At 36.1% G+C, this 21,827-nt stretch overlaps 1 protein-coding gene across 1 annotated transcript in view; it reads left to right on the forward strand.

Moving 5' to 3' along the window:
- pdss2 (prenyl (decaprenyl) diphosphate synthase, subunit 2) overlaps positions 1 to 21,827 on the forward strand; it is a 230,990-nt gene that overhangs the window by 100,461 nt on the left and 108,702 nt on the right. Inside the window, exon 3 of the mRNA XM_028797629.2 lies at positions 17,311 to 17,509. Within this exon, the coding sequence (XP_028653462.1) occupies positions 17,311 to 17,509 (199 nt within the window). The remainder of the gene's footprint in view (positions 1 to 17,310; positions 17,510 to 21,827) is intronic.

A 21,827-nucleotide genomic window follows, 5' to 3' on the forward strand; every position in this document is an offset into this window, starting at 1 on the left:
TTCCCAAAAAGCACTGACTCTATCAAGCCTGGCATTCTCAACATCCAGTTTTAAAGATATGCTGAAAAGAATCCATCTTAAGTCTCAAACCCCCAATCCCCGACTACAGCATGATAGTTATTATGAATTATTTTTAAAATAATTCTTTAAATGATTATACAGACATGTATGTGATATGTGATTTTTTTTTTAGTATTCTCCAGATTTACATTTAAACACATATAAAAGTAAGGCCCTTCTGAAATTTCAGAATCCAGAGGAAAATTAGAATATAATATTGGAGCTGGAGGCCTAGATATTGCTGGAATTTCTGGTTAAAGATGAAAAGAGTGGGAAGGGGTGTACAGTATATAGAACTGTATAATTTGGAAAATGTGCAAAAAGATGATTTCAAAGATTACAACTACCAAACCAATCCTGCTGCTGCTAGTTTTTATTGGTTTAACATCTAAATGCTGTCTTGATAGAACTCATCAAGCTGTCCAACTTTTGAACCAAGCCACGTGAACAAAGCTAGACAGATATCTAAGCCTTGCTCCTGCTATTCCAGAGAACCTTATTTAGAGTGGTGCTATCACGGCTCTATGTTTCAAATAGTTAAACCAGCAATAAAAATCAAACTAAGTGCTCTTTTTTTCCAAAGTTTGAATGTTTTATTCCCTGCATCCTGTTTTGAGATGTGTGTGGGAGTTTTTGAGCTGGCATTAGACAGCAAGATGTAAGGCAGCATGTACCCGCTGAATCATGTTCGGACTGTGCTTGCTAATTAAGCCACTCCATTGTCCTCCATATTTCTGCTATTGTGGATGTTTAGTATTGCCCTCTTATTGCTAAATGTAGTTTCCACTGTTGATTCTTTATGTTTCTTCAGCATTGCCTCTCTTTAGTTTATTAGACAAATAGTGGTTTACAGTGTCTGCTGTTGATTGGTGGGGCTTTTTTGTGTATATTTATTATTAGGGTTGATGGGTGTTTCTCTTTTTTATGTGTCTCTTGTTAAACTATTGATGTGCTTCCAAGATGTGGTTATCTTTCTGTTTAGCTTGTATTTACTTTGTAGGAGCAGGGGTTTTTTGGTAGTTCTTTAAATATTCGCTTTGTTGTTTAATTTTCTTTGACCCTTTTCCACCTATGGAATTATGGGATATGTGGGGGGTTGGAGGTCTTTAGTCCTGTGTTGTGTAAGTCTATCCTATAAACATCCTTGTCTCTAAGTGGTCACTATATCCTCATATTTTTTCTGGGATACTGTGCTTCTATACTGTAAATAAGGTGTTTATTGAGGAATCCAAAAGTTCAGTTTAGTCATTTTAAATATAGGCATAGGTTTTAACTCCCTCCTTGCACACCACACTTAATGGAACTTTGTCCAAATCCTCTCTCCCATTGTTGACTCATTTGTGTTCATAGCACATTTATGAACATGTACTGGTTTTGTCTTCCGGCTTTCTGGTCAGTAACTTCTTGGTCACTTTCTTTGATACTGTTTGCTGTAATTTCCCAAATTCCACAAATTCTTACACAATGAGATGTCTCGGGCTTAACTTATTTTTGTGTTCCAATTTAGGTTTATCTGCTTGTGCACAGTAGCTGCTGAATTTCTTATTGCTTCCAGATGGAAGATTCCCTCAACTAATTACATGGCAGAATTACAATAATTCAATTCACCTAGAGCTGCCTGCATAATGGAGCATCCATTCAGTCCATCCAAAAGTGGAATTATGCTTCTTCGCTGATCAAATCGTTGTAATATGGTGGCTCCCTTAGTTGAGTATGGTGCTGTGTTGAATTGGCATCACCATAGTTCCTGGTGGCAGAACTGGTGGTGGACTGGAAAGAGGGTTAGAAGGGGTGGATGATGGCCAATGTTTGGGTTTATTATTTATTATATATACCATTTCTTTCTATATATTTTTTTATTAGATCAAGAAAGTTAGATTCTTCATTTGTAATGTCAAGAAACATTAGCAAATAGCTCTCGATGAAATGTAATGTTTAATGAAAAAAGTCCTCTACCTTCTTATCCATTACTTATCCATTAATGTCTGTATACATTCAACTTGTTTTTGATTTTTTTCCTATTATACAGCTTTCTTTAAAATCAGCAAATGCATACTTAACACAGAGTCTATCTTTGCTAGCCCCATAATCACAAAATGATGGCTTGTTAATTTTTATTCTTTTGGCTTTTATTTTTCCCATTATATATCATTTTTAAAGTCAATTTGAATTACTGAAAAAGAGAAATTAAAACAGAGCCACATTGTTATCCATAATGGAGTTACATTAGCGTGTGCTTGTGTTTCTTCTTTAATATTATTTGTGTTTTTATAAGAAGTTAGTTGGAGGATGGACCCTGAATACATTTTCTGTTAATCAACTATCTGTCTGTCTGTCTATCTATCTATCTATCTGTCTATCTATCTATCTATCTATGAATGTATTTTTCCTTAGGTGGAAATTTTGCTTTATACAAAGAATGCTAAAAAGAGAGAATATTTTTGACTTGGCATTCACAGATGTAACCTTATGTCCTGTGCTCAGTACAGTAATCCCTCCTCCATCGCGGGAGTTGCGTTTCAGAGCCACCCGCGAAATAAGAAAATCCGCGAAGTAGAAACCATATGTTTATATGGTTATTTTTATATTGTCATGCTTGGGTCACAGATTTGCGCAGAAACACAGGAGGTTGTAGAGAGACAGGAACGTTATTCAAACACTGCAAACAAACAATTGTCTCTTTTTCAAAAGTTTAAACTGTGCTCTATGACAAGACAGAGATGACAGTTCAGTCTCACAATTAAAAGAATGCAAACATATCTTCCTCTTCAAAGGAGCAAACAAATCAATAGGGTTGTTTGGCTTTTTAAGTATGCGAAGCACCGCGGCACAAAGCTGTTGAAGGCGGCAGCTCACACCCCCTCCGTCAGGAGCAGAGAGAGAGAGAGATAAAAAAATCAATACGTGCCCTTCGTTCTTTTAAGTATGCGAAGCACCGTGCAGCATGTCACTTCACGAAGCAGCTGCACAGAAGGTAGCCAACGTGAAGATAATCTTTCAGCATTTTTAGACGAGCGTCCGTATCGTCTAGGTTTGCGAACAGCCCCCCTGCTCAATCCCCCTACGTCAGGATCAGAAAAAGTCAGCGCAAGAGAGAGAGAGAGAGAGAGAAAAGTAAGCTGGGTAGCTTCTCAGCCATCTGCCAATAGCGTCCCTTGTATGAAATCAACTGGGCAAACCAACTGAGGAAGCATGTACCAGAAATTAAAAGACCCATTGTCCGCAGAAACCTGCGAAGCAGCGAAAAATCTGCGATATATATTTAAATATGCTTACATATAAAATCCGCGATAGAGTGAAGCCGCGAAAGGCGAAGCGCGATATAGCGAGGGATCACTGTATATCATCTTATCTGTGCTTGATAAATCATCACCACTTGGTGCTTTTCTTTAATTTTTGTATTTCTGCTTAACCTTTCTACATGCATGTGTTGCTTTCAGCTTCCTTTTAATGCTGCCACATACTTCACTTTATGTCCACCACTTTTGAGATTTTCTGCCACTTGCAGTAGGGGACAGTGTTCGGTCTCATATTCAAAGTAATGAGACTACTGTAATACCAAGTATGAGTAAATGTGTGCTATCCTTGCTGTCTTCCAATTTCTCCATGTAACATTTTGAGCATTCTTTGCCTGCACATTTATTTCAACAAAGGGAAGTGTTCATGTATTTTCACTGTTTGATTTAATTCTTCTTGTTTGATTTGTATTGGTTCACACCATTTTCTCAAGAATCAGCTTTGTTAACAGCATTTGCAGATGTGAGGTAGGCTAGTAAAAGTTAACTTATTGTAAACATAAATTACGTTAACTGACAGCATCCTTCATTTATTGCACTTTTTCCCTTCCACTGCACAAAGATTTCAAACTAATCCTTTGTCTTTTAAAATCTCTAAAGCAATCCTTGCAAGCAGTGAAATTAATTAAGTGGAATATTTCTGGTTATGTAATGAATGTTCCTTCGGAAATGTTAACATGTTTAAAGTGTTTCAACATTATATTCTACTAATTGCTGTGTCTATAAGAACACATTTTTATAACCGGAGCATGACGCCTAATAATTGTGAGAGCCAGGACTGACAAATTGTGCTTGGTGGAACTGCTGGAAATTTTGTCCCACCCATGTGCAGCTCACTGAAATCATGCCAGACTAGAGAACTTTAACCACTACAGTAATTAATTATTAGTTGCTTATTTTTAAATGCTACCAAACATTTACTGAGTAAAAATTATGCACATGAAGCTTTCATCCCTCCTTCGAGGACACTTTATAGTTTAAGTATGTTTTCTTAGAACCTAACCATACTAAATTTAAATTTTCTTAAACGTTTATGCTGTTGGGAAAATAAGAAATGTCAAGCCTTGCAAAACTGAGCCTTGGATGGGATGCCAGTCAATCAAAGGTTACAGTCAGACATGCATCCACACTCACTTGTACTGGGTCAGCTTAGAGTCAACAGCCCAAGTCTGTGGAGCTGTGAGACAGCAGTGCTGGCCTGTGACAATTAATGGGAATTTAATAAACTGCTGATGGAAGTTTTGGAAAATTAAAATAAGCTGAACCAGGGTGTGGATCATAAATATAAAAGACAACAGAAAATCCTTTTTAAGCTAAAGTGATGTCATTTTTTTCCTTTAAGTAGGTCTACAAAAATATAACTGTGAAATGCTCCATATCTGTGATATATGGTTTGCAGTAACTCAAAATGTATATACATTTTAAAACTTAAGAGCTTAAAGGCTTGAACCTATACTGATAATTAATAATCATTCAATCTTATGGTGGTTCAACAAGATATCTGCATACAGCTTGAAAAGGGTTAATTTGAAATAAAAATAGTTCAGTTACAGTGTCTGGTGTACAGCTTTCAAGCTGTACCTAAATGTTAAGGCAATTCACAGAGGGCTAGCCTAAAACACTGAGTCAAATATATTCATGTCTGCATTCCATTTGGCATGTAAGCAAAGAATAAAGGTTTCTTTATCACGTTTATTGCTGTTAAAAATGTGACCCTGTACTTGAGAGAAGTGATGTGTTTAGATCTTTGGACACACCCGTAGTCTGTTCCCAGAGCCGGTGCAACAGGAAGTGACTGACATATTCCACTTCTGGGAACTAGATGCATAATTTTTTCTGTTACACCATTGCTTAGTTTAAAAACACATTACCTCTCTCTCTTAACTGCATAAGCTTGGTCACTGTTTCCTAGTTGGCACCCTTCATTAGCTTCCAGTCTTTGCATTATACTATAGATGTGAAACATATCCATTTTTTTGTGTCGCTTTTGAACAGAATTTTCTTTGTAATGTGGAAAGTAAAAGTAACAGATGTTCTTTCTTTGCCGCTGCAGTTATTAATTACATATTTGTTTCTGCAAAGCTAAACCGTCTGTGTTGCTATTTTTCTAGCGTTGAGTTTTTATTATTAATTATGTCTTTCATACACTTCTTTTAAGTTGCAGTCCTTGTGAAATTGACATTTGCCATCCTTCCCATTCAGATATAAGTGGAGTTGGATCCTGCCTGTTCAGTGTGGAATCAACAGGAAACAGGAACAAACCTTGTATCAGACACTGTGCCATCACAGGGCACATTCTCAGTCATTATCAGCCATGGTATCTCACATTGCACCAGTTTGTAATCGCTCAACAGACTAACATACAGTACATGTCTTTAGAATATAGGTGGATAATATACACCTCTATTGTGTGATTATCTCTTAAAGTGTTTTCTTCAGAAAGATGTTATTGGCCTATAAGTAATCATTGAAAGACTTCAACCTGTCACAAATACATGAGTTACTTAAACATATAAAAACAAGCTGCTTTCTCTGACTTGGATTAGTTTAATTGCACAGAATAACATTTTTTTTTCCCCAAAGGTTTTGCTTGCTGAAAAATTTTAAAGACTATGATAGACAGCTTCAAGCTGAATGCAAAAATAATTTTAGCTTGACTTTATCACATAGGAATTTGGAGAAATTATTTTATTGATTTCAGTGTGTTTAATCGCTTAATGATGCTGACACATTGCATTATTTCAGCTGAGCTAAAGCTCATTTGTGCTCTACATCTGATGCTTCTTGTTTGAGTGCCCAACAATACTTGCCCTGATGCTGCTTTTATATTGTTGCAATGACCTAGTGAAATCTTTCACCATTTCCTCACTGACTGCAACAAAGACTACTAGAGACGAAGTGCAAGTATGAGTGCAGAAAATTAATCCTGAGCGACTTGTTGCATGTTGTCAGCCAGCTAGATGTACTTTGGTGCTCTGTGTTATCAAGTAGTAGTAGGGCATTGTACCTTGTTAACCATTATGAATGGAATGAAAAATCAAGCAAAATGCCACCTTTTATTGGCTAACTGAACTTATTACAATATGCATGCTTTCGAGGCAACTGAGGCCCCTTTTTCAGGCAGGGTGTAATCATAGTAGTTATCAAGAAAATTCTCAACAACATCCTTGAATGCCTTTGATGCAATTTCCTCTGACTCCTCTAGCAGATCTTCAAATCCCTTGGTATTGATGACATATCTGATTTGTGGATTAAAAATGCTTTCCTTAATCTTGGAATCTGTTTTTCACTGAAACATCAGTCTCAGATATTGAAATTCTTCATTTTCCTTGTTCATTGCTTTCACAAAATGTGTTTAAGTTTTATATGAAGACAAGGCAAAAAAATCTTTGTTCGACAAATGTATTTTGTGCCACACTGGAAACAAATGGTTATAGAGTGTGTAATGAGACTCTTTTTCCATTCGCAAATGAAACAACAGTACTTGATATATCCAAGCTGCGTTCCAAGTAGCAGTGCCACTATTTTTAGGTCATCCCAGATGTTCCAGTTGTAGTTGTGCTATATACAGTAGGAAATCACAAAAATAGGTAATTACAGGTCAGAATCCATAAGATACACCCAGAAGTGTACAGGAGGCAAAATCTTCATTGGCCACTGTTTCTGTATTTGTATCAAGGTGGAAAGTTACAAATCCATACATTTGATTTCATTCTAGTTTAATATTGTTACCTTGACAGTACAAAGGTAGAATCACTAAACTATTTTTAATATATGCCAACAGTTTGTTGTATTGAAATCCACATTGTTATCAAATAACTTCTTGACTGTTTAATTCTTAGCAGCATGGGACTGAAAAAATCTTGCGGTAGCTGTCACTGGCTGTCTAATGAGCAGTGAGAAATTTCCATTACCTCTTCCACACTCATTTAAACTGGCACTCTCATTGTGACTGCTGGACCTTGTAGTACGCCTCATTACCATTCAGTATGATGTTTATTGATATCTTCTGTAATTGTCACCTCCCATTTGACATGCAGCATTTGTAAAATGTATCGTGCTTGACTAGAGCTCACTAAAACTGGCTGCAATATGGTAATCAGCTAGCAAATAGGCTTTATAGTACACTGAGATGACTGCTAAATAATGTGTATTGTTTTATCAGAGCTTTCCATGTGTAAACTCATTCAAAGGTTGTCATCATGGGAATTCATAGGTTATGAACATTCAGTGAAGTTTATTGCCTTATGCTGCGTGTGCCTTTGTGCTGCAATAAAGCTTTAATGTCAAAGTGTTCTTTTTTCTGATAAAGATTGTAGAACAAACTATAGAACCCTAATCTTTTACATCCCTTTATCTCGGTTCATGCCAATTAACCATCCAAAAATAAATTTATACTCTTGGAAAAAATGCTATGAAGCTTTATGGAACAAAGACAATTCTCTTTTCTTTTAATCCATGGACATTTAAAAATGGATTATAGGACAATTCTTGAAAAAATTCTAAAATTTGATCAATTTATTAAAAATTTACAAATTGACCAAACACATGAATTGGCATATTTAATAACTGAAAAAGAGGAAAAAGTAATAAAAAAAATACCTGCTTCAATCCAGTTAATTCTAGGATAACCCATGATTTTAACTGACATTTACGGTGTAATTTTATTTTTCACCTGGTTTATGCATTGTTTATTTGAATAAGAAGATTGTTACTCTGCATTTTGGAAATTAGCCCTAATTTGAACTCTGTTTAAGCCCAGCATTTAATCAAGAGAGTCCTTTAAACACTTCCTTTACTTATATTATGCAGATACTTAACAATCCACAATTTGTATGAAGCTTTCTCTCCTCACATATGGACTTCCATTATGTCATAATCTGCTCTTTCAGGTTTATATCAAGAATGAGACATAAATAATGTAAATAAATATTCATGCTGCAAAATGCAAATCAGTAAACACAAATGAGACTGACCCCTTGCTTTTAGTTTATCTTTTTGCAAGACTTCTTGGCTTTAACCAAAACTTTATTGAACACTTTTTATATAACTTTTAAAATAATGTCATTTTCTATACTGTTTTGAAGCACTTAACTTACTTTACTGTTTGCCAACAAAGTAAATAAATTTGCAACCTTCTAAGCTAAATAAAAGATATCATTTGAAAATGACTACAGCATTGCTTGGTCTGAATCCAAACTTTAAAATATAGCACTCTTCATAGCACAGTGCAACCAGATCTAAAAATGAGTAAAGTGTATTATCTCAATAGATTAAATATTTCTGTTCTTCTCCAATCAAAAAGAAAATGGTTCAATGTAATCAACTAAAATGAAATTTAGTATTTATAGTTGTGTCTAGTGTAGGGAGATTAGTCACATATGAAATTATTAAAATCAAAAATAACATAACATTCTCAAAACTATTTAATCTAGTTTTGTGTCATGGGGTGCTAGAGTAATGGCAAGACATTACTTACTCTTAATGATTTCATGTCGTTAGTTCTGTGATTTGTGCAGAATTGATCAAGAAACATTGTGGTATCAGCTTCTGTAATCTTTGCAGGTTATTGGTCAGATTGTGAGAAGTTGTTGGTTGTAGCAATATTAGAATTATCTGTGTGCCCTGTTTTGCAATCTGTGTGATGGCTTAACCTTGGTATGGTGAAGAAGACTCTATCCACTGACTAGCTGTATTATAATGCTAGTTGTAGATGCAGTGTTGGCCAGCAGAGGTGAAACAAATATGTGCCCATAACTTAAAAGCTGAATTCCCAACATAAAAATTCTGGTACTCTCATCTCACTGTTTTCATTTAGTGGATTTCTGCAAACTCATAGGACATATTCAGCACACTGCCTGAGAGAGCATTCTGTGTACTATAATGTATGGGCCAGGGCGTTTACTGTTTTTGATATCTTTATTTCTGAGTGATATACTATTTGCATATAGAGCTTTTCAACTAAACAGGCTTTGCCTGAGACTTATTTATAGTTCTACACAATGTATATACATAGTAGATAGATATATGGTATGGTATGATATATGATATATACACACAAACAGTGTGTGCGTGCGTGTGTGTGTGTGTGTTTGTATATATATATATATATATGTGTATATATATATATATATATATATATATATATATATATATATATATATATTAGTGATGCACTGATATGGAAATTCTGGGCGATATCGATAACTTATATGTTTTTGTCCATCTTTGCCAACACTGATAACCGATGGTCGATATATATTTTTTTAATTTACTTTAGGTATGAATGTTTTAGGTATGCTGAAAATATATTATGCATTATCAATGAAACAACAGTAGCATGTGAAACAGAGATTACCTTTTTATTAACTTGCTGAATTTTATGCTCTTCTTTGCTATTTAAGCAGCCAGTACTTTATTCAGGGGATAAAGAACAAGATATGGCTCATCTCTATAGAAAAAATACTCCAGATCATGCACAAAAATCTGCTTAACATACAAATTCTGAGTAATTTAAGCACATCAAGACACCATACCATTACATAGCATGGCATTGGGTATATTAACAACAAAATGAATGCATATTCTTTGCGCTATAATCAGACATATATTACTTTAAGTAAAACTAAAATAAAGTGTACAATGAGGCCAGTAACCCTGGGCTTAAGTTGGCTTCTTTAAAAGTACAAATGGTAGGTTTTTCTTAACAAACAGAAGTATTTCTGCCTTTTCACCAGCAAGCCTCTTTCTCTTTTCATTTACTATATTTGACACAGTTAAAAAAGGCGTTCACTGTCCACACTGGTACAAGGTGCCGATAGGTACTTGAACGCTGCCTTGGCCAAGGTTGGGAAACAAGCTGCATTGCTTTTCCAATATTGGAGGGTGAAGTTATTTCTGGAGATAGGGGGCTTGCTGAGATAGTTATTCAGCTGAAAAAAAAAAAGTTTACAAACATTTACCCTATATTATAATAAAAAAAATATTATTAGGTTGACCAGATTTGTGGTAAAGAAAAACAGGACAACCACCTGTACCAACCACCGCCATTAATAAAAACTTGTGATGCTGAGTGCTTGACGTATAATGATTTAGGTCATATAAAGGGCATTCTGTATAAAATGTGATGCAGATGCACTTTTAAGAGATTTAGCACAAGCTATTCCAAAATGAAACACTTTGTAATGCAGGTGTACCTTGAAATGTTGAGAGACTGTTGTATATTTCAGGGTGATTTTGTTTTAAAGTAATGCTTACATTAAAACTGGAATAAATCTTGTCTTAAAATCTTTTACAGTTTAGACACAGGAGATGCATTATACAAAACTTGAAGCTGCATTCTACCATGTAGGCGAACCTGTTCATCCTTTTTGCTAAGTGTCCACTAAGTTAAATTCCTCCACTAATTTTCCATAGCAAGTCGACTATCTACAGTGGAAAAACCCACAAACTGCACCGCTGCAATGACAGTTTTGTAGGCAATCTGGCAAACATAAATTGTAAAAACCTGACGAAAAAAGCGAGGTGATGCCGTTAACATGTTCATTTTCTTCTCAGCTAATGTTTGTGGAGCAGTTTGTCTTGCACTCTTAAGTTATACACAGCCCCAGAAAGCCGCCTCGCAGTGCTGATTGTGAGTTTCCGGTAAATACACGATGATACTGATTGGGTGTTTGGAAGCTGCAGTGTATGGTTTGTGTTTAAAAAAAAAATTTAATCCGTAACTTGTGTTTTTTTCCCATTCGGGATGTCTGGTCAACTTAAGTAGTATGATTATTGTTCATTTTATAATTCTGTTATTTTACCTCAGTGGTAGTCGAATGTGGTTTCTGCCCAATGAATAAATAACGCACGTAGTGCTCCTGTCAGCAAAACTAGGAAACCCCGTGGTGTTTTTTTGTGAGCGCAAGGTGCTGCTCTTGCATGCATGTTTTTCTGCAGCTTAATGTCTGCCTCACTGAACAATGAAAACAACATTTAATTATTTAGTGAACTGACAGTGTTGACAAGCCTGAATTATATCGGTTGGCTGTATTGGTTAAAATGTACACATCTGACCGATTTCAGTGTCGTCATTTTTAATGATCATCGGCTGATAACAATACTGTTCCCGATATATTGTGCTTCTCTAAATTATATATATAGATCACGCGCCACGGCACGGCAGCATCAAGCCAGCAGCAGATCGCGCAAAGAGGAGGTAAAAAAAAAACAGTATTTGTTTCCCCTTTGTGTTAACGTTTAAGAGGGGCTTTCGGAGGAGTGACCGCGTCTCTTTGGGGTGGTTTGTTTAACCCACAACGCGGCTGGCAGAGACACGAAGGGTGATTGGAGAGTGAAGCGAGCAGGAGGCGAACGGCGTTGCGATGTTCCTATATGCGAGTTGCAATTCTTTTTGATGTTTGTCCTATGTATACCGCTGGGCAAGAACTGCATGGAATGGAAATGAAAGGAACATCGCAAGCCGTTAGAAGGAAGGACCCACGATCACAGATCTATACACATACAAAATCAACAGGACATACTTTTAATTGGGACAATGTACAAGTAAGATTTAAGGCCAGTACTAAAAGTGCCAGAGAGCTGGCTGAATCTTGGCTATGAGACAAAAACGGCATTAACAGACATTTGGACATAAACCCAGCATACGCAAACTTAATTAGAACATGTTCATAGTAAATAAAACGTTACGACCTGTATCCCCCCCATCGCCGCCACAACCCCCCCAACTCCCATATGTATATATATATATATATATATCTATATATATATATATATATATATATATATATATATATATATATATATATATATATTTTCCTATGTACTTTCCAAAAATGCAAAACCACTTACCTTATACATACGTATTTATGTGTGTGTGTATATTCAGTGTATGAAATCTGTAATATAAATTTATTATTGTTATTATGGTTTTTGTGTTACTGACTTGTCCATGATAAACACGGTGTGATACTTTGTTATATTTGAAATGTATTTGTCCAAATCTGTGGTGCTGCACTCGGGTCCCAATTCGGGTCATGTGGTGGGTGCAGCAACGCGCTGTAATCAATGCATTCTCCCAACCTCTTAACTTCTCTAACCTCTGTCTATGATCTGTAATATCTTACACCACACTGCTCGTTTGTCTTCTCATCTTACTCATTTGAAATAAACAAGCTATTCCATTCTCTGTTATTCAGTAGGAAAATTGCATTTTATTTTAATTACATTAGACAAGATTCACTTTTCTTTGTCTAAAAAGCTTTGTTCCACTATTCACATTGTGAAGAATTTTTTGATGTTTTAAAGTCAACAAGACGAGACTCGGTATGTATTAGAAACTGCTGTACATTGAGCTTTTTGTTCACATAATGTAGCTATCTGACTCTGGAGGGTGCAGATATTGATTTGATCTTATTTATATAAATGAAATATAAATGTATGAAAGTAGATTTGATTGAATTCTTCTTTTTTTCTATGATTAATTCATTATATTGTAATTTATAACATTAGTAAAATCAATTAATGAATTGATTAAATTATTATTTGCTTCAAACATTACAAGGTAAAAATATAGTAAGAAAAGAAACTGTAGAACCATTTAAATTTGTTTGTTAAAATGATAAAATATATGTAATACAATACAATACAATGTATTTTTGTATAGCCCAAAATCACACAAGAAGTGCTGCAACAGGACAAGGAAAAACTCCCAAAAAAACCCTTGTAGGGAAAAAATGGAAGAAACTTTGGGAAAGGCAGTTCAAAAAGAAACCCCTTTCCAGGTAGGCTGGGCGTGCAGTGGGTGTCAAAAAGAAGGGTGTCAAGATAATACAATACACTGAACAGAACAAATCTTCAATACAGTATAAAAATAAAAAAAAAAGTACGGACCAGAATTTAACAGTAGATGATATCACATAATATGATTTGGATTTGCTTAGAGTCCTGGAGACCTCAACCATCAAGCTGCCTCCCCCATTTGGCCATTCCACAGCTGAAACATTGCTTGGCCAGCCAATCAGATGAAAGGACCCCTCTACCCCACGATTCCTGCGATCCTCCATCAGGGATGACTTTACCTTAGGCAGGCAAAACAACTTGGCAGGTGGGCCGTGGCACCAAGTGCCACGTTTGAGTACCGAGAAGACAAACAGAATAGGTGAGAGTTAGTAACAAATTATAACTATCATGTTACTTATGTTTTAGTGCTAATGACTAACAACAGAGATGCAGTATGTACTGTTAATCAGCAGCTCTAGTCATGATATGCTAAACTGAAGTAGTGAGTCTTCAGCCGGAATTTAAAAGCTGAGACCGATTGGACATCTCTTATAGTAGCAGGCAGACCATTCCACAGTTTAGGGGCCCTATAACTAAAAGCTCGACCTCCCACTGTTATTTTATTAATCCTTGGAATCCTAAGCAGACCATCATCTTGAGATCTTAATGTGCGCATTGGTTTGTAAGTCATGATAAGTTCAGACAAGTAAGCTGGACCTTGGCCATTTAATGCTTTACATGTTAAAAGGAGGACTTTGAAATCTGCCCTAAACTTAACTGGGAGCCAGTGTAAGGATTTAAGAACTGTGGAGTTATGCGTTCGTACTTTCTTGTTCTTGTAATAATTCTTGCAGCAGCATTTTGGATTAATTGGAGGCTATATAAAGAAAAGTTTGAACATCCAGTGAACACTGCATTGCAGTAGTCAAACCTACTAGAAATAAATGCTTGAATTAATTTCTCAGAATCCTGTTTATTTAGAAAGTGTCTTAATTTCCCAACATTTTTAAGATGGAAGAAACATGATTTGGACAACTTTGTAATATGTGCTTTAAATGACATGCTAGAGTCAAAGATAACTCCTAGATTGCGGGCTGACTCAGTAAAATTAATGGGGATTCCAACTGAGTTAAATGATGACAAAATATTGTTGTGATCAGCATCATTCCCTCCAACAATTAACATCTCTGTTTTATCGGTGTTTAAAGACAAATAGTTCTCATCCATCCACTCCTTTAATTCACTAACACAACTAATTAAAGACAACATCTGAGATACTTCATTTTATCTAAATGAAAGGTATAACTGGGTGTCATCTGCATATGTCTAATATCTAATGTCTAATATCTGGCATGTAGTTTATAATTGCAATATTAATTATATGATTTTGGTGTGTGCGATGTAAAACTACATGTTTTAAACCAAAGAAAATGTAAATAAAATATAAATAATATGCCAAGATAAATTAGGATCTCCTTAAAATGTAGGGAAAAAAAGATTTTAGCTCATGCGGTTGGTGTAAACACTAGTACTGCCTTCAAAATTTTGGAGTTCTAAATTAGGTGGCCAAAAAATTCAAATAAATAATCTAATTTAATCGATGTTTTAGCTGTCCTGAAGTCTGAAACAACAGAAAACATAGTTAAAATCAAGTTCTATTTGAACTTGTGTGTGCCCATTTGCTCAGTGTTTTCTATGAAGTGAAGCAAGTCATTGGGGTTTATCATGTCCCATCCATACACAGTGGTTCACTCTGAAGATATTTCCTCTGCACCCATCTCAAGGCTGTATTTAAATCTTATTCAAAAGAAAAGATGCACTGGTTAGATTTGTTAAAAAGTTCTTTCTAGGGAATACTGGCTAGTTGTGCGGGGTGTTAATAGATAGAGGACTGTATCACTGAAAACTCTCTTCACGCTTCCCAAGGTTTGATCATCATTTCCTGTGTTAGTTACCACATAACAAAGCTAGCAGAGCCAGACTGTTTATTTTTGCAGTGCTTTATGATGTGTCATGTACTGTTTGTGCTGTTTTACTTTAGATATAAATATTCTTGTAAAAGTGGCTGCTGTTCCTAATCTACCAAATAACACTTTTGTGTCTGACAGATGAGCGGCTGTGTACACACATTAGTCTTCTTCACAGTCGAAAATCTTGGCACAAGCAGGCTGGTTGTATTTTAAAATTTGTAATTTGTCAGATATATTATATTATTGAAAGAGAATAATTTCCTTCTACTTTAAAATTTACTTTCCTCAATGTAAATTTTCAGTAAACACATGATCATTAAAAGTCAAGGTTTTAAGGTAGTTGCTGCCAGTGAGGATGACATGCAATAAAGAGAGTATTTAAATAACAGTGAGTAAAAGCTGTATTTTCTGAGAAAAGTAGCTAGAATACTAGAAACTGTGCAAGAATTTAAAAAGCATCATTATGATGTTTTAATATATAACCACTTAACAAAATTAATAGCAGTAATCTGCAACTATATATATTCTAGTGTGTAGTTTTAAGTGAAGCTTCTAAAATAAATGTACGCTATAAATCTAATTAACTGTATGGTTAAACATTATTTCTCTTCTAATAAAAGCACTTTGTAGGCTGAATGAAGAGACAGCAGTGTCATTGGCACACTTGAGTAGCAGAGGTCAGAGAGGTGTGGGTCTTTCCCTCTTAATATTAATGGCTACCTTCAAATGGGGAAATGAGGCATCACTGAAGTTCCGTGTTGTCTGCATTCTTAGTATAAAAGAACTGCAGATGTTCCATGGTGTGTGGCTAAATTAAGAAAACATGGCTTTCTAGCAAATGAAGGGTGCTTGAGTAGGTTTGGTCTTCAAGCGGTTATTTCAATCCCGTAGTTTTCTTTTGTGCTAGAAGCTCTTAATTCACACCATCTCATCTACTATATGTCAGAATTGTCACAAAAATCTCTTGGAATGTGATATCCACAAGTATTTGATCCTTCAGGGTTCTTGATATTATTTTTATTTTGCCTGTTCTTTATTTTATGTTTTTAAATTACCTCTAACAAGATACTTCGACATATTTAAATTTGTACATTCAAACTTTCTAAAATCTTTTTAGCCCAATTTAAGGTCGCAGGTAGCCAGAGCATCTCCAGGCAGCATTTAACACAAGGCCGGAAACCAACTCTACGCAGAACGGCAGTTCATTGCTGGTGCTTTTCCTGCACACACCTACAAAGTCATCAGTAAGACTGATGCATCTAAGTACCTCAAGGATAATCCACATAGATGGGGGAAGAATGTGCAAACTTAACAAATATAATGTCCAGGATACAGCACTAATCACTTGCTGACCTTTATTATATTTAGTTTATTACTTCATTTCATTTTTTTTATGTATGTTATATAAAGAAAGATCCAAACCTTTTTAATGTTATTTTCATTCAGGGACAATGTAACATTGAAGCAGAAATGTGTTTTTCCAAATATTCTGTACTTATTTAATATGTTTAGTCAATATCAACTGCATGCCTTTATGAATTTGTAAAGAATATACGATGATATGAATAGATAATTGTTTACCATTTATGTCTTAAATAGTCCTTATATAATTAGTTAAAACATGAGAACCATTTTAAACAAGAAGAGATGAGTTGCTGTTAGCTAAAATGTGCTAGTTTCCTATCTTGATATTTATTTTCTAACATGTCAGAAGTTAACTTGCAAACTCAAATTTAATGTTTTTTAATTTAATATTTTTTCTTTTTCATTTTTTGTTATAAAGGTACAACTATTGTACTGATATCCCTTGAAGATTCAAGGATATTAAGTAGAAGGAGCTAAAAAGCTGTGAACAGGCATAGTCTTTGGTGTCTGTTATTGTGTTTGTGTCACAATTTAACTCCTTAAAACACTGCTTTGTGCTGAAGATTTTTTTACATTTTATTAAAAAAGTTTTAAAACTGCTGCTGCAAGTATCAAATGAGTACAGTCTTACAAGAATTAAATATATATCTTTCTCTACCTCTGTTTAGTGCACTGCCTAACAATGTATTGGTAATGGTGTATATTTCATGAATTGGTGGATATAAAATAAACATACTATATTACAACTGTTTTCTTTTAGTTTGTGTTACTTGTCCACAATATTTTCAGACATTAAATATGGTGCCAAGTATAATGGTGTACATTTCCTCTTTCAGTCAACGTAACCTTGCTGAGATCACTGAGCTGATTCATTCTGCTTTCCTGGTTCATCGTGGCATCGTAAATCTCAAAGACTGGACAACTTCAGATGGCCCCCTGAATGATATGCAATTTGGAAATAAAATGGCTGTCTTAAGTGGGGATTTTCTTCTTGCCAATGCATGTACCGGTCTGGCACAACTAAATAACACAAAGGTAATTGTGGAAATTATGCTTCCTGTTTTTTATTACATGAGGACAGTAAAGTGTTAAGATATTCTGATTATGTACTTAATCAGTACAACTCACAGGTTTTTAGTGATGGGAAACAAGTTTACTACAGTCAGGTCCATAAGTATTTGGATAGTGACACAATTTTCATAATTTTGGCTCTCTATGCCACCACAATGGATTCGAATTAAATCAATCATGGAATTGATTCAAAGTGGGGAATTAGCATGTGGAAACTGTCACTGTGAACCTGTAATATGAGGTCCAAAGAGCTGTCCATGCAAATAAAAACAGTCCATCATTAGGTGGAGAAAACAAAAGAGTGATAGAGTGATAGAAGAAAAATGATGACCAGTCACACCAACCAGTTGGTACCACCTTCAAAAAAGGAACACACTGGAGAACTCGGCAACACCAGAAGGTCTGGAAAACCACTGAAAACAACTGTGCTGGGTGATTGCAGAATTATGTACTTGGTGAAGAAGAACTAGTTCACAACATTTAGCCAAACCAAGAACGTTCTCCAGGAGGTAGATCTGTCATTGCTAAAGACTACCATCAAGAGAAGACTTCATGAAAGTAAAGACAGAAGGTTTACAACAAGGCACAAACCACTGGTAAACCTCAAGCATAGGAAGGACAGATTAGACTTCGCCAGAAAACATTTTTTAAAAGCCTGCCCAGTTCTGGAACGATTTTGTTTGGACAAAGGAAGCTAAGATCAATATATACCAGAATGTTGGAAAAAGAAGAGAGAAGTCCAAGTCAATCAACTGACCCCAACCCAATTGAACATGCATTTCAATTGCTGAAGACAAAGCTGATGGCAGAAAGTCCAACAAACAAGAACCAACTGAAGTCAGCAGCAGTAAAGGTCTGGCAAGGTATCACTAGGGTGGAAACCCAGCACTTGGAGATGGCCATGGGTTCCAGACTTAAGGCAATCATTGACTATAAATTGATTTTCTACTCCATGCAGACTCCAACCAACCAACCCAGGATATTGGATCTGTAAGGCAGCAGCACCACCCACTCTACCACCATTCAGATAATAGTGAATTAGTGAAAGAATTATTAACATCCACCTAATTGATGGCAAACAAACAAGAAATCATTTTGTTATTATATTGTTGTTCAGAGTTACTATTTTACCTAACTTAATTTTATTGTTTAAGATATCAGCATGTATGCCAATATTTATGACACTTTTTATTAAAAAAAGTAATTTTATTTCAGATTTTGAACAATGAAACTTGAGTTTAATGAGCAATGAATCTGCATACTCTTATGAATATGCCAAGTCTGTACAAGCACAGATTTGGGCATTTGTCACTGAATTACACCAAACCCCTCATTGTGAGAGGGTGTCAGGGGGCCATGCCTGCCCAATCAGACTGCTAGTCCTGGTTAGTCAGACCTGGTGGTAGCTCAGCATTACCTTCGATGGAACCTTGTATATACTCCAAAGTCATTACAGTAGAATGTTGATAATTGCAAAGCAGACAGAATAATTTTCCAATAATTATAGTATAATATTAGAAAATGGATGAAATTTGAAACCCACTAGTTTAATTACAAATGAGACTGGAAAAGCCTCTTAATCTGATATTAAATGGAACAATGCTACATCTGGCAGAATGCAACTCACAAGTGGGAAGATTATGGAAAGATGATTTAATGAGAGGATTCAACAAAAAAAAAGCTATATTCAGCTTCATATAGAAGTTATTTTTTTCTCTTGCTTATCTTTCACCCACCACACTGTTCATTTTACTTATACTTGAAATATACAGTATGTGTTGCCTGCCTTGGTGATGCACTTTTTTGCTGTTAAGTGTATCATTAATATAATTAATGATAGAATAATATAATTAATATGTATCATTTGGTTAATATCTAATATTGATTAATATGATTGAATATTATGGGCGGCACGGTGGCGCAGTGGGTAGCGCTGCTGCCTCGCAGTTGGGAGACCTGGGGACCTGGGTTCGCTTCCCGGGTCCTCCCTGCGTGGAGTTTGCATGTTCTCCCCGTGTCTGCGTGGGTTTCCTCCGGGCGCTCCGGTTTCCTCCCACAGTCCAAAGACATGCTGGTTAGGTGGATTGGCGATTCTAAATTGGCCCTAGTGTGTGCTTGGTGTGTGGATGTGTTTGTGTGTGTCCTGCGGTGGGTTGGCACCCTGCCCAGGATTGGTTCCTGCCTTGTGCCCTGTGTTGGCTGGGTTTGGCTCCAGCAGACCCCCGTGACCCTGTGTTCGGATTCAGCGGGTTGGAAAATGGATGGATGGATGGGTGATTGAATATTATTCCTTGATTGATTAGTACATCAGTATTGTTGCTGTTCATTTTTCTTAAATTCTTTTGGTACAATGCTTTATTTAAAATATTTCTCAAAACCATAACCAGGATTATCTCCATTTTTTATTAGAAAGTCTTATTGACTAGTGCCTGTCCACAGAAATCCAAATGCCTACTTTAAGATTTGGTTTGGGTGAATTGCACTTTCATCTTACAAACAGAAAAAACACATTTGGGGAACACAGTGTCAAAATAGCCTCTTTCACATTACATTTTGAGATGCAAGTTCACATCTCTTGCGATGCAAAACCCTTTAAAATAACTTAATTATTTTAAATATATCTATACTAATAAAAGGCAAAGCCCTCACTGACTGACTGACTGACTGACTCACTGACTCACTGACTCACTCACTCACTCACTCACTCATCACTAATTCTCCAACTTCCCGTGTAGGTAGAAGGCTGAAATTTGGCAGGCTCATTCCTTACAGCTTACTTACAAAAGTTAGGCAGGTTTCATTTCGAAATTCTACGCATAATGGTCATAACTGGAACCTGATTTTTGTCCATATACTCTAATGGAGGAGGCGGAGTCACGTATCGCGTCATCACGTATTACGCCTCCTACGTAATCACGTGAACTGAAAACGAGGAAGAGATTTACAGCACGAGTCAAACGCGGGAACGAAGGTAAATGACGTTAATTGTTGAGTGTCTTTTAATACTGTGTAAGCATACAGTATTAACACGTGCAATTAAACGTGTGCATTTACGGGGTGATCTCTCAGGCTTAAAAGCTCGCCTTTTATTAAAAAGGTAAATGCAAACTGTTTTCATTCTGAAGCGCACAAACCACGTTAGATTTCAGCCGTTAAACGCGCAAAAATGTCGGTACACCAGATAAATAAGCGCAACATATTATCAGTTGTATTGTATGCTTACAATACATATAGAAATGTGTTAATCGTTAACTAATATTATGGGATGGTGTTTTTCGACTCGTGCCTTGATTTAAACGATTGCATGTCTTGGTGGGTTTGCGTAGCTTATTGTCAATATCTTTACACCTCTTTTTAAGACTTAATTTAAAAAGGTTTTCTTTTCTTCTTAATTAAAATTTAAAAGCAATACTTCACCGCTGCGAAGCCCCTCTAGCGCTGACGTCCGAGATTCGATTACCGTAAGCGAGTGCAATGAGTGTGTACGCCTGATGAGCCAAGAATAAGGGGGAAAGACGTGTCGCATACTCTTTGCATTATTTGACAGTAAACTATTTTCATCCATTCTATGATCTGCTTCTCACAACTGAAGGCACCGTGGCTGATGTTACCTGACTTGCTGGCCAACCATAAGCGTTACCTGGTAGGTAACCACCCACTCACTTCACTCCCTTACGGGAATCGAACCTCGGACGTCAGCGCTAGAGGCGAAGCCCCTAAAATTGCGCCACGGCGTGTGGTTCGTTTATTTGACAGCATGTAGATCGGGGTAATTACATTCACGGCATTCGTAGTCTGATTCACAATCTGATTGTATGGGTGGTTACCTACCAGGTAACGCTTATGGTTAGCCAGCAAGTCAGCTCGAAGTGATCACTCGAGTGAAGGCAGCTTCACAAAAAAACAGATCCTTAACAAACTGTTATTGGTATATGTTCCCTCAATTTTAAAAGGTTTTCTTTTCTTCTTAATAAAAATTTAAAAGCAGTACTTCGGCGGTGCGAAGCGCGGGGATTTGAGCGACTGACGCATACAGACATATTCATGAGTGCAGGTACTTCGGAAAGAAAGCACCGTGTAAACTTAAAGTTTAAATTAAGTTCATAGACCTACAAAAGGTTGCCATTGATTTGAGGCAAGATTGCTTTTCTCCTGTACAACTATACGTTGCATTCTTAACAGTTAGCTTGCACGGCTTGGTCATATTACAACCGGAGTGCTGAACTGACAACGTGGTATACAAAGAGAACTATAACAATCGTAATAAACGAACAAAAAAAAA

The sequence above is a fragment of the Erpetoichthys calabaricus genome, chromosome 3 (assembly GCF_900747795.2).
Source record: "Erpetoichthys calabaricus chromosome 3, fErpCal1.3, whole genome shotgun sequence".
NCBI classification, from domain to species: domain Eukaryota; kingdom Metazoa; phylum Chordata; class Cladistia; order Polypteriformes; family Polypteridae; genus Erpetoichthys; species Erpetoichthys calabaricus.